At 45.1% G+C, this 14260-nt stretch overlaps 1 protein-coding gene across 1 annotated transcript in view; it reads left to right on the forward strand.

Annotated features, from left to right (window-relative positions):
• Positions 1-771: 771 nt before the first annotated feature.
• Positions 772-14260, forward strand: part of RANBP3L (RAN binding protein 3 like) — a 114393-nt gene continuing 100904 nt past the window's right edge. The window contains exon 1 of the mRNA XM_019517960.1: positions 772-869. Within this exon, the coding sequence (XP_019373505.1) occupies positions 809-869 (61 nt within the window). The 5' untranslated portion in view covers positions 772-808. The remainder of the gene's footprint in view (positions 870-14260) is intronic.

The following is a 14260-nucleotide window of genomic DNA, read 5'->3' on the forward strand; positions in this document are numbered from 1 at the left end:
CAGCATCTAGCCTGGGGTTTTGGAATGCACACAGTTAGTTTTCAGTGGGTGCATCTACACGAAACACTTACTGTGCAGTAGTGTGCTGGTCAAAAACTGTGCTAATACACTACTGCACAGTAATATTAGGCTACTGTGTGGTAAGCATCACAAAAAAACTGCAACGGCACTACTGCACAGTAACTGTAGTTGCTGTGCATTTACTTACTACTTTATTATTAAGTACTAAACTAAATGCACAGTAACTACTGTGCATTAATGAATGTGTAGATGCCCCCAGTGAGACTATTGCAATGGTGCTGCTCTTCCCTTTGCTGGGATGCATCCAGGGGTGAAAACTTGGGGTATACCGATACATATACAAGCTGGCTTCAAACTGTCAAGAAGCAGAGTAAAATTAACCTACGTAGAGCTGTGTTTTGTAGTGACCAGTCTGCTTTCTGTACCCCTATTAGTTTTACACACACTAACTCGGGTAATTCTACACTACCCCGCGGTCTGCAGTTTAGACATATCCTCAGATTGTAAACTCTGCAGCACTCCTGGCTTCATGTCTTTCTGGGTAATGAAAATCCTGCTATAGGCAGGATTACAGGGCATTCAGAAATTGGGAGAGACTATTCCAGATTAGTTTTCAAATAAACTATTTAAGGATTTTGGATTAACTATGGAACTTTCCATTTGCAGAGAAAGATATGACTCGTATGCTTCTCTGTAGATGGAAAGTTCCACACTTAATTAAACTCCAAGGATCTTTGGCTTAGTCTTTCATTTTTTTTCAACAGGGGTTCAGTGAGAGATTGATAAAATGTGTTGTAATTCTTTGCGTTGGAACTCAGTTCTCTTCTGGTATTTTCAGCTTTTAAAAGGTAGGTAGTTGTTTGAGTGACAGAAATATACAATAGAAGATATGTTTTTGCTTTGTTTTGTTTTTCCATTCATAGCTTCAAAATATTTATATAATGAGTTCATTTAACATTCTCATCCATGAGCTCATATACTTGCCAGCATGTTCAAATCTCTTCGTTTTTTAAAGTGTCTCCTTGAATCTTAATAGGCTGTAGGAACTGACAGGCAATGCTGAACAGTTTAGGTCTTCCAGGGACGTGTCTGGAGACATAATGTAGTGAAGAAATGTGGAAGCACTTTGGTTCTCAAGTGCAAAAGCTACAGTACTTCATTACTAAGGTTGTGGAGTTAAATTCTCAGGAAGTCAGGAAATGAAAACATGGAGTTTCTAACGGCACTGATTTTTTTTTTTATCCTTGTTTCTCTGGTTAAGAGTGTAGGTTAATGTAATAGTGTAACTTATTCAACATAAGCCAAAAATATGTAGTATGCCTGAGTTATAGTTACTGTTGCACCCTTTGCCTTTCCTTTCCCTTTTTTACTTCAAATGCTGAAGAGCAATGTTGTGTTTACACTGATTTTTGGGGGGTAATTTCCATGTCATTTGAAATGTAAGGAAAATGAGGGAACACATTTTGGTAATGTTGGCATAATATTCAATTTAAATGGTCCAAATCAAAGTTCACAATATATTAAAAGGAAAGTGCTGGGGAATGTATAAGTTTCCAATTCAGTGCATTTGTTTTTTCCTGGATTTTCTGGGCTGGGTTAACGGACCAGAAGTGCTGCTACTTCCATGGTGATATCTAGAACAACAGCAAATGATAAAATTGGGATTTTTCCTATAGGCTTCAGTGAGGTTAGGATTCACTCTTGGTTCTTATATGCAAATCATTCAAGCATCTGCAGCTTCTGGGCCTAACATCAGGACAAGGGAGAATGGGCATCAGGCACATGTCACTGGCACTGCAATTATTTTTGTTACAGAAATAATGTAACATTAATAAATAATGTTTACAGTGAATAGTTACAGTAAACAATTTATAACAGGTGTTGCCCAGTTTCAGGTTTGTAAAATATCAGTAAATCAAACACAGTTTTATTCAAAATTTATTTTTTTAGCGAAGATCTTAGTTAAAATTGGATAAACTGGAATGTGGAATTGAAAAGTGGATGTGAATCTCACTGCTTGACAAGGTTCTTTGGGTAAATGTGATATCTTTTATTAGACCAACTAAATAGTTGAAAAAAATGTTTTTTGCAAGCTTTTGGGTATAAATGCCCTTCTTCAGGCAGAGGGAGAGTTTGCCTCAGGCACCTCAGGAAACTCTCCCTCTGCCTGAAGAAAGGTGTTTGTACCTGAAATCTTACAAAGAACAATTTTTCCAACTATTTAGTTGGTCTAACAAAAGATATCACATTTACCCAAACAACCTTGTCTGCCTATGTCCTTAGACCAACATAGCTGCAACCAACACCCCCAATCTCATTGCTCATTATATAACTTTGCTTGTGTAGGGGTCACATGGTAATGAGACAGCTTATGTCAGGTAGAGAGAGACACACATGCACACATGGCATAAACAGAGTGGAAAGAGAAACTCACTGGGAGACAAATTATGCAGGTTCTGATATGCCAACTCAGTGTGTGGTACGTTTCAGCAACAAGGCTGACAGACATGCATGGGACCTAGGATGTAAGTGAGCTTTTGTTTCTATCATGATTGCTTGGGGAACTAAGATTTTCTTTGTGCAAGACTCAGCTGTTTATTTATCATGGTTTTCATTGATTTGATCTTGATTTTTGAAGTAAACATTATTTTCTTCTACATTTAATCCACCAAGTCTGTGTTGGGATTCCATGTCACTGCACCTGTCCCTGTGGAGCTGGATTACATTGCCTTGAGTACCAGTTGGAAGAGCTTGTAAGGGTCTCCCACCCTGCTGCCTGATAAGCAAGAAACCTGAATTTTGATCCTCTCCTATAGAACACTATGGAATTGTTTTCACTCCATTTTTTCTATTAAATATTGCAGGCACATGAATTAAGGGAGCAGGCAACATTAGCACATGATAGAGTCATGTAACAGTACCCTGGCATAGTAATTAAAAAAAAAAAGCAGAAATGAGACAAATCTCCAGGTTCTTTAATATAGAGAAGTAAGGCTACTAGACATAGTAGGATAGTGGTTCTCAACCTTTTTCGATTCAAAGCACCCCATGTTCAGCTTGGGGCACGCCTCATTAGACTTGAGGTACCACTCAGAAAATGCCAGCTCTTACCTTTTTTTCAGGCATAGGGAGAGTCTGTTGGTGTTTGTGTGCTCTCCTGGGTAGAATAGAAGCCAATACGCAAAATGCAGCACTGTGAAAATGCAACATTTCATTTTCACAGACCTGCATTTTGCATATTGGCTTCTATTCTACCCAGGAAAGCACACAAACACCAACAGATTCTCCCTATGCCTGAAAAAGGGTGTTTGTGCCTTTAAGCTTGCAAAGAACAATTTTTGCAACTATTTAGTTTGTCTAATAAAAGATATCAACTCTACCCAAAGAACCTTATCTGCCAATGTCCTTAGACTAACATGGCTACAACCAACAACCCTACAGCTCTTACTTTTTCACTTGTGTCTTTTTACTTTTTTAACTACAGAAAAATGCTAGAGCAATTCTTTTGTTGCAAAGAACTCAGGAAGACCACAACAGGTCAGCATGTTTTAATACCATGGATTCCTATCTGAAATCTTTGAATTTCTCTAGTGAAGCATGTTTGCATCCCTAATAGTGCTAACATTGCATGGTACACCACAACACACTTTAAAGGATCTCAAGGCACTGCAGAGTGTTGCTGCACCCTGGATGAGAATCACAGTAGTAGGGATTTTCAGGATTAACACAATCAACTGAATGTGTATAGTCCAAGCAATATTATAACCTAAGGAAATGGGTCCCGGTATTATCATGTTACTTCTGATGGTGATGATTGCTTCAAATCCAAAAAAAAATGAGGTAGGGGTGATGAACAGTGACAACAGGTTCATCAGTGGGGCAGCCTTGAGCAGGCGGAAAAGGCTGGTGAGAGCTGCTTCCCCGCCCCCTCCAGGCACACTCCAGCTAGTGATTGTGCAGGCCATTGTGGGGGTTTAAACCCTTCCCTAATCACAGGGTCCTTTCCAGGGCCTGGCTACCTCCTCTCCCCCACCCCAAGCTCAGCACTGTAGAAGGAAAGGGAGGGCTCACTCTAGCACCCCCTGCCTTGGCTTCTAGCCTGAGCCACTGCAGGCATGTGCCTGCATTTCCTGAATCAAAAGTGAATGTCTATCTACTTGCAAATTGGTTCAATCTCTGCAGATTAGACTAACCTGCAAAGATTGAGTCAATTCAGGCTTGGGTTTTTTGAACATCTGTCCCTAGCTTTTGTGTATGACATTTTTTAAAATGACACTGGGAAGCTGTACGGTGTGCTGTCTACACTTTAAAAAGACGGTGATAAACTGGAAAGGATTCAGAAAAGAGCCACAAAATATATTTAGGGGTTAGAGAAAATGCCTTGAGAAACTTAAGGTGAAGTTTCTCTAGCATGTCATTAAAAAGATTGAGAAATGACTTGATACATTATAGAAGGATCTTTACAAAACCCAAAGGCACAGCCAAACCTGGAAGCAAGATTATGCTGAATATTGTTAGGGAATTGTTATTAATAATAAAGCCATGCTCCAAGAAAGGCATTATTTTTTGAGTTTGCAGTGCATTGGACTATGGATTGTGGTGCTAGAGGAGGCTGCAATGTTTTGAAATATTCCAGCTGGGAATGATACAGGTGCCAGCTGAAATTATTCTTTCTTGAAGTGTTTCCCTTGGAAACATTTCCAAGGGTACATTCACATGTTCACCAATACCTGGAGCCATGCTGGAAATGTGATCCAGATAAGTTGGGGTGGAGGGGTGGGATCAGGGGGAGGGGCTAGCTGGTCTGCAAGGGAGAGTTAGTGGATCCAAAGAGGGGTTGGCAGAATTGGGGGAGCTGGAGGGTGCATAGGAGGGATTGATCTGTCTGTGGGAGGGCCTGGTGGGGGTTGTTCATCTGGAGGTGGAAGGGGCCAGAGGGCTAAAAATAGCTTGACTGTGGGGGAGGGGTGGAAAAGTGCAGTCCTGAGGCTGCGCTCTATATGTGTACACACACTCAGTTAGATTGGGCACGGGTGGTGGTGGTGGTGGTAGTATCTAGGTGGTGTACCTCCTCAGGGGAGCTAAGATCAGGCCAGCCATTTTTTGTCCAATCTAAAGTCCCTGGTTGTATGTACAGCTCAACACTTAGATCAATCTAACCCTAGTTAGGTTGATCTAAATGTAACATCTGCATGGCATAACTTTCCACTAGCCAGGATTTTACTGTCTTTGTAAAATTATTTTCATGTTGATATTTCTAGCTTTATAGTGTATATATATATTTATTAGGTAGATCTAGCAAATAAAATGTGTGTTTTGGTTCAATGGCCTGAAATGTATCCTAGTAATTCCTTAAAATACTTTAAAAAGTAGCACTAGACCACATGCAGGTTTAAGCAGCAATGCTATGTTTAATTTATCTTTATTTACTGTTCTGTGATTAAAGTACTTCAATAACTGAAAGGTCTTTTTCTGCATATAACATCTAAAATAATTTCTATTTCTAAAGCATAACAGAATTACTTGGAAGCATTGTTCTATGACACAGAAAAAAAGAAGCAAATAATTGGTAACAGAAGTTTACCACCAGTCAGAATAGCTATGTGTATAGAATTAAAAGTTGACATATTTGCTATTGGGTTTTTTTTGTTTTATGTTCAGTATGGTCTTCCATGTTGCATCATAACAAAGAGAGCTGTACATAATAAAAATGGGTATTTGGAATAGCAGGCGTGTTAAAATATGACCAGTTGAATGAAGGAGGTTTCAGGATGTCTGGCCAAGTTCAACTGTAGTGCTACTGGGGGCAACTCATCTGAAGTTGGTAGAGGTCTGCTTGCCTCCAAGTGCTGAATCTGTTTATTATTTGTAGTTATGAAGGAATTAGAAACAGTTTGAAAATTGAATCCTTGCTTAGTTACCTGGACAAATGATTATGGCAGTAAATGATGGGTATTGCATGTACATACCTGCACACACATATTGAGAAAATATGTTTGAAAAATGTGGCTGTGGCAGGGCACTATTGGTGACTGCCACTTTAAGGGCTGGAGCAGTCAGCAGCCAGGTGCTTGAGTACAGTGGCCATTTTGAGACCCTGGATATATATAGGGTGAAACAGCAGTTTGCTGCTGGCAGCTGTGAGAGACATCAGCTGGTGGAGCTGAGGTTCGGGAACAGCTTGGAGGTTTATGGGCTGGGGCTATAGGGATGGAGAAGGCTCCTGGTCCTGGGCATCACCTAAAACTGCACCCTGCCGGGGATGGGAGGCCTGGTGGGGTTCCTTGTGGCATGGGAGCCCCCAGGAAGTGCCAGGCCAGTTACCACCCCAGTGAAAGGTGGGTTGGGGCACCTTAATATCTCCAGCTCCCCCAACTGGGTGGGTTACACCAAAGTAGGGCCGAGAAGGCAGATGCATGTTGGAGAGAGTGGGCTAGATCCTCAGAAGCCTGACTTGAGGCACATTCGACTGGTCAATGCTGGGGCCAGGACCAGAAGGATCAAAAGGGCCAGAGACCCACTGCGAGGGATGCCCAGAGCTGAGGGCCTGGGGTTACAATTGGTCTTGGAGGTGAGGCCAGGGCCTGTGTGGCTAAAGGTCCCGGGGGGGGCACACCCGAGAGGGGGGAAGAATGCAGAGAGCTAGGCAGACCACAATGAGGGCGGAGTAGGCCGCCTGATAGGAGGGATCCAGTTGGGGCCCAGACTGGAGGGTTTTGGGGCCAGTGTGGAGCCAGAGACTTCAAAAACTTAGATGCCATCTGCAAGGCATGGGCTGTGGTGTAGGGAAGGTTCTGGGTCGCAGATAGAGCCCTCTGGCATCAGGGCAGGAAATGGGCAGCCCCCCACCTAATTAAGACATCAATGGTTAAACAACAAGGCATGGCAGGTGAAAGATGGGAGGTTAGCTCAGAAACAGGTGGGCGGACCAACTCCTAATTGGCCCTGGGAAGGCCCCCTGTTACAATGACCATAAAAGGTGGCCATAAAATATGTGCTCTGAAATGGTTCATAATGGTAATAATGCATTGTATTTCTATAGTGTCTTTCTTCTGCAGACTTCAGAGTACTTAACTGACTTAAAATTCACCCTGAGTTCCCTGTGTCAATTGGGCAAGTCTTGGTACTTCTGGAATAGAAAATAACTGCACATGTTCTGCATGACCTCCATGCTTGTAAGGCAGCATCAGTGATAGCAATATGAGTTCAGTCATTACAGCTTCTAAACCAGCAACAACACAGGACCCCAAATCTGTAGCAATCACAAACTTGTACTTAGTACTATATATTTGTCCTAGAATCCCATAGGCAAAATTAAAACAGTAGCTCTTGTGACTCTCCTTTTGGCATTGCCAAATATTGTACTGCCCTTTCGGGTTTCAGCAGGCTTCCTCAAGCCTTTTGCCTCCCTACAGCCTTAGGCTTGCTGCTGTGCTAAGTGACCCAGCACCAACAGAGCTCAGAACCTCCCTCTCTCTCTTCCTTCTACGTGACTTTGCCCACTTTCCGAGCCAGATCCTGTTTTCCAGCCCTGGGGCTCCTGCAAGTGTCCAGTAAGTGGCTGTCCTTGTATACTCAGGCAGTAATTGGAGATGGCAGTAGCATGCACTCTTTCACCCCGCTCCCCGCTAGCTGACCCCCACCCCATTCAGTACCTGACTGTGTTGCAATCCCTTGCTCTAGTCTTCTTGGCCCTTGGGGACAGGTGAAATGAGAACACGTTGTGCCCGTCACTGACTTATCAAGCAGATATTCAGTTACCTAACTGAGCTTTCCCCGCATTCCAGCTGTCCTGACAGATAGTTCAAAAAAAGAAACAAGCATGTCAAAAGGATATGGCCTATATCCTCCACCCCTCTCAAATCAGGCATTGGCTTGGGATAGAAAAAGAACTATATAAGCAGGATAGGAACTGGTGAGATACATTACAGTTAGAGAAGCTGCCTTGAGAGAAGTGTGAACACTACGTTATAGGCGGCTATTGAAAGACAGGAGGCACAGGAGTAAGCTACACTGCAGCGTGCCTGCAATGGGTGCCTCAGGGTTGAACACATTTGTTCCTCTCAGCTAATGTCTACTGCAGATCTTGAGAACTGAGGAGTTTTATCTCAGAGAGATGGCAAAGTTCCTGGGGGAAGTGACAAAGTATTATGTTATGCTATGTCCTCACAGGATTTTCACAAATTGTAGGTGTTGTAAAGGCATTAAAGCATAGGATGGTGTTTGACAGATTAGTATCCTCTGCTAATAGAAATAAACACATGCTGCTAGCCTTACTACTTTCTCTGGGCACATCTACAAGTCCAATTATGGTGCCTGAATACACTGCAGAGCTTATTGCTTCACAGTTAATTGTTCCTGGGTGCACTGTTTGAACGTGTGCCTCCAGAGCAATAATTTCTGCAGTTTATTTATGTGCAGTAGGCCTGTGTGAAATGGCAAGTATTCACTTTGGATTCAGATTCAGCTGATTTTGGAGGCCAGCGATTCAACTGAGAGATCTGAATCACTGTCCTGATTCAATTTGGCTGAATCAGATCCGAAAGATTGAGTGCCGCTTCAACACCACTGCAGAGGCTCAGCCATGGGCTAAACAGGCAGCTGACACAGCTGCCTCCAGCTTGTAAGTCTGTTGGGGTTGGGGGAGGAAAGGGGAATGGGGGAAGAAGGGATTGGGGTTGGGGCTGGGACAAGCTATCCAGATGGGGCAAGGGGGAGAGGGGGCACGGGATGTGGGTATGGCAGCACTGGGAGCAGGGGCTATGCCCTGCTGCCACTTGTCCAGCTGTGGGGAGAGGGAGGCAGGATGTGGGCATGGCTCGCTCCAGGTGGAAGGGGAAAGCAACAGCAGGGCATAGCCCCTGCTCCCAGCACTGCCGCTCCCAGCACTTCCGCTCCTGCATCCCATGCCTCCCTGTGCCACGTGGGCAAGCAGTGGTAGGACAGAGTCTCTGTTCCCAGTGCTGATGTGGGCACGGCAGCGCTGGAAGTGGGGGATATGCCCTGCTGCCACTTGCCCCTTCTGCCTGGAGCAAGCCATAACTGCTTCGCTCCCCACTCCCCACCCTGCACCGGCTGGGCAAGTGGCAGTAAGGCATAGCCCCTGTTCCCAGCACCCACATCAGTGCTGGGAGCAGGGACTCTGCCTGCTGCCACTTTTCAGTTGGCGTGGGTGGATGGGTGCTGCTGCCACTTGCCAGCCAGTGTGGGGGAATCACAGGGGGATGGGCACTGCCACTGCTTGCCCAGCTGGCACAGGGAGATATGGGATGTGGGCGTGGCAGTACAGGGAGCAGGGGCTATGCCCTGCTGCTGCTTGCTGCCCCCCCAGCTGGGCAAGCTCCCTTCCCAGAAACAATGTGAACCTCCCTCAGGAAGAGATCATACTACTGGCTATTTCATGTACAGAGCACTGTGCAATTTAAAGGGACTCCATCTGGATTGCAGTAACTGGATCTTTATTTAAGCGCCCTGTATTCTGTGTTGCTGCTTCCAGTCACATACTACTACATGGTATGCTCAGAGATACTGTACAATCCCCAAGCACCCGGAGGTTTTTGGAAGCTTACTGGTTTCACCCTCCAAGTTGTCCCTCCCGGCAGGTAGTTACACACCTTATTACTAGACTTTCACATTTAAGTAAAATTGGATAGTCTATTCTAATACCCTGCCAAATCACTCTTTTGTAGATTAGACTCCCTTCTCAAGCACTGTGACCTGGTGAAAAATGAACTGTCCTAGGTGTCATGGGAGAGGGTCCCCAGGGATGGCCATGATATCCCTAGGGCTCCTTGACTGTGCCAATCCTGCCCAGTAGGCACCCTCTTTCTCACCTGCCACATCTTGTTGGCAATTATTATGAATAGGGAGGCTGCCCTCGAGTTTACATTGGGCACGGTCCTGATGGACCCTGCTGAACCCTGTGGGTTTTTGGACTACTTTTGGGTCTTGCACAAAATAGTTGCCTCACAGGGCACCTTCAGCCTTATGGGCCAGATGCATGGCTCCAGAACTGCCCTTTTACCACACCCCAAGCCTTGCAGATGGTATTCATCCCTTGTCTCTCTCTGTGCCCCCTGGCGCTGGGCTTTCCACAGCCCTGTCTCCATGCCCCCTGGTGCTGGGCTCTCCGCACTGTAGTGGGCCCCCAATGAGGCCTCCTCCTTCCCCAGTAGCCTCAGCCCGATCCACTGGTATTATAAAACAGCAACCAAAAATATGAGTCCCTGGGCTATAACATAACACAAGAAGTTCAGGGTGTGTTCTGTCCCTTTAAAAGAATCAAATGTCTTCCCCAGCACCAAGTGCCTTGTAGGCAAGGGTACCTGGTAAGCTCCTGGAGCCCCATTAGCCTTAAGTGCAGTATATCTGGCAGTTGTAGCTTCTCTAGGCAATTTTCTCCCTGGAGGCTCCTTCCCCTTTGGCTACTGACAGGGAACTGTTTTTCTAGTCCCAGCCCTGGGGTTTATATGTGCCCAGGGCCCTGCCTCTTCCGGTCACCTGACCGGCTGCAGGTGCAGGATAATTCCCTCCTTAGGCCTCCTGTCATAGTAACCTGCACCCATGGGTTTCTGCCTGACTGCTAGGGCCCTCTCTCTTGGCAGTTTCTGCCCTTAAAGGAGCAGGCACCTTAGTGCCCTGCGACACTAAGAATCATGAGTTCTGTTCCTGCTTCTACTGACTTCTTTCAGCTATTACTATGCAAGGGCCCGTACTTATTCTAGAAGATACTGGGTGCATCTACACGAGATGTTTACTGACGAGTTGACTAATTACCTCTGCAATAAATGTCTCGTGTCTATACTTGCAGTACTATTAGGTAGGAGTAAATTAATTAACTCCACAGCAGGATACTACCTATAAATACAAGTGCAATCCTGCTGGGGAGTTTTTTGCTTTGCAGTAACACACATGTAGATGCTGGAGGGGCTGGCTGGAGCACAATGGGTATTTCAGTGCAGGGGCTACCTACTGGTTAGACCCACACTGGAGCACCCGCATGCCCCAGCTAGCTCATCTGCAGCTCATTGAGCCAAGTTGGAGCAGCCCCAGGCTGGCAGGCTCACCTCTGCCAGCTGAGTCTGCTCTGACCCGGCTCTTTATCCTACACTTCTGGGCACACCTGTAAACACAGTACCTAGGAAGCAATGAAATCCAGTGCAATGAGTGCCAGAGTTTATTGCTTTGACTTAATTGCATGTATAGAGGTACACATTAAATATCATTACTCCATTCTACAACTAAGTGAGAGTTTGCCCAAGATTACTTCAGGAAGAGCGGAGAACCTAATATGGCCAGTTCCAATCTTACCTCCTCAGCTACACTGACTGTCAGAATGAATGCACTAAGTTTACAGTACGTTATCCTGATTGTAACTCCTCTGGGAATGGAACACTGGGTTTCTTATCTCTAACAGTGTACTGCTGCCTAGCAAATCACCATGCTGTATAAGTCAATGGTAAAAGTTATGAGTCATATGCCTCTGTAGTGACTGGTCCACATACGAGATGAGTGTTCCTTTAGCTCAAGGGGTAGAGGTCTGGATTATATAATGGAAAGTTGGGGATAAGAGTTCACACTTTGCCAATGAATCCTGTGCGAGGTCCTTCGTGATGTATATAGTGGAATCTATTTTCCCTGGTTTGTTTAAAAATGAATTACAAAGTTCACACAGAAAACATTTTTAAGAAAAATTCTTTTCATAGTTTACTTAACTAATGATGTTTTTTTAGGCCATGTACAACAAAATACTAGTGTTTCCTATGGTGGTAGTTTGTGACAGACTTTGAAGCTTGTGTCACACATTGATCCATTTGAAGAGGGAGTGATTAAACCAGGGATATATGGTACTGAAAGAAAAGCCCTCTGGCCACTTGAGTTAAAAAACTAACTCTCTTTGCCAGTAGCATTAGTGGTAGGTTATCTATCTGAACAAGCCACCAGAGGGTGACACAACACACTTCACCATGGTGTTGTATTTGATTTGGTATTGAATACCCAACAAAGTCATGGAAAAGAGAGCATTTTACAGATTACCTTCAGAGAGATTATAAAGGTTTTTCTAAGGGTAACATTTAGGTTTTCAAGGGTCTAATCAAAAGCCTGTTGAAGTGAATGTCTTTCAAATGACTTGACTGGGCTTTGTGTAGGTTCATAAAATATTGACTTCTATACAGAAAGATTACTTACTTGGAAATGCACATAATGCATATGAGTATGAACTGTCCCATGCTATCACTATAGAATATTCTCTTTGGAAATCGCTTGCATGCAGCCTGTACAAAGCATACTTATGCATATAATCCTTAACTATAAACAAGTTACATCTGCCAAAATTGTTCAGGAAAACAGCAAAGTTTAACTTTTATTATATGAAGTCAAAAACCAGCAGTCTAAGTCCTATTACTGAATAAAGAATTTATGGACTATGGCAGGGCTCTGTTGGTGCCTGCCACTTTAAAGGCTGAGCCAAGCAGCCAGCAGGTGCTTGATTGCAGCGGCCACTTTAGATCTCTGTCTGCTTATATAAACAGAGCAATGGCTGCCAAGTAGAAACAGTGCAGTGCAGTGCCAGGCCAGGTAGAAACATTGCCTGGCTGCAAGGCTGTATGCAACTTCCTGGAGGCAAGGGCAGGAGCTTAAGGGGATGGTTTGGAGGTTCCTGGTCCTGGGCAGGACCTAAAACTACACCCTGCTGGGAGTGGGTGGCTTGGTGGAGCTCTTGGTGGTGCGGAAGCCCCCAGGAAATGCCAGGCCAGTTGCCACCCTGGTGAAAGGTAGGTAAGGGCACCTTAACCCCAGCCCTCACCATCAGGTGGGTGATTTGAACCATCTAATCCAGGGAAGGCCAGGTAAGCTCCATGAGGTGCCTGAGCCTGCTGGGGTGAGCGACCCTGTGGGGCCAGGCACACTTCATGAAGCACCTGAGCTGGGAATGGGGGACCCTGATCCCTGAGTTCAGGCAGGTGGCTTAGTCTTAACCAAGGGACCTGACTGCCCAATGCTGAGGCCAGGACCCAACTAAGGTCAAACGAGCCAGGGGCCTACCACAAGGCACGCCCATAAGGGCAGAGAAGTTTGGTGTCCTGACTGGCCTGAGACGGGGCCAGGGCTTAAAGGAAGCTGAAGGTCCCAGGGTAGAGGCCACAGCTAATGGGTGAAGGGGGCAGTTGAGTTAGCTGCCTGAGATGCCATCTGTGAGGCTTGGGCTGTGGTGTAGAGGAGCCATAGGTAGTGCCCCCAGGCATCAGGGCAAGAATGGGCAGCCTCCCACCTAATTAACACCTCAATTATGTTCCATCAAGGCATGGCAGATGAGACAGGTGGGTGGTGTTCCCAGAGGCAGGTGAAGAAATTAGAACTGTGATGAGTTAGGGATCCCCACTTTGCCATATGGACTATCTCTATTTTTAATAAGCATTACAAAATTTCAACAAACCTGAGTTGAAAAACTATGAAAAACATGTCGAGTTGGTGCCATTGGGTAAGGGAGAAAGCATTTTTCACCAAGGGGCAGAAGTCTGCTAAAACAGCAGAATTCAGAATCATATCCCAAACCTTTCCAAAGTTTGGGGACATTGAGTCTTATGGCTTTGGTTGATAACCATTCCTATATTCCCATTTTAACATGAGGTTTATGAAAACAGCATAGGATCAGTATTAATCAATTGTATTAGAAACAGATACTTAGGCTTTCTATAGTTTGGCATTCAAAGAATACCACGAGCTTATGCTTCTAAAATGCAGTGGTGCCCACAGAGCTGGATGAGTGGCACAGAGTTGACCTGTATTGAATCTGGCATATGGGGCTGGTCCGCAGGTCCAATCCAGCACATGGGCCTTGTCCATGGACCTGATTCAGCACACGAGACTGCATCATTTGGCTCATGGGGTTCCTCCTAGGTACAAAAAATTGGTAAAACGATGAGTGGCAGCAGCTACTATATTTCTGAACCCATGAGTAGCCTGGTGGGTCAGATGACACAACTCCATGGGAAAGATCTAGCCCATCGGGGGGATCTTGGTCACCCCTATTCTAAAACGTTTTTAGGTAGTAACAAAATGGTCTGTAATTGTGGTTCATGAAAACTAATTATTCCATGTCTTTCTTTGCTATTGCTGTTAAAGGTGTGTCCCGGGACCTGCGGAAGCCAAGAAAACTTACTGGGAGAGCAGGACGCCGCGAGGGAGGGAGAGCCTGCACGGCTCGTTAGCCGCGTCTATGTACAGCTGCAGCCGG

This window comes from Gavialis gangeticus, unplaced genomic scaffold, assembly GCF_001723915.1.
Source record: "Gavialis gangeticus isolate Ggan-Ray unplaced genomic scaffold, GavGan_comp1, whole genome shotgun sequence".
Classification (NCBI taxonomy): Eukaryota; Metazoa; Chordata; order Crocodylia; family Gavialidae; genus Gavialis; species Gavialis gangeticus.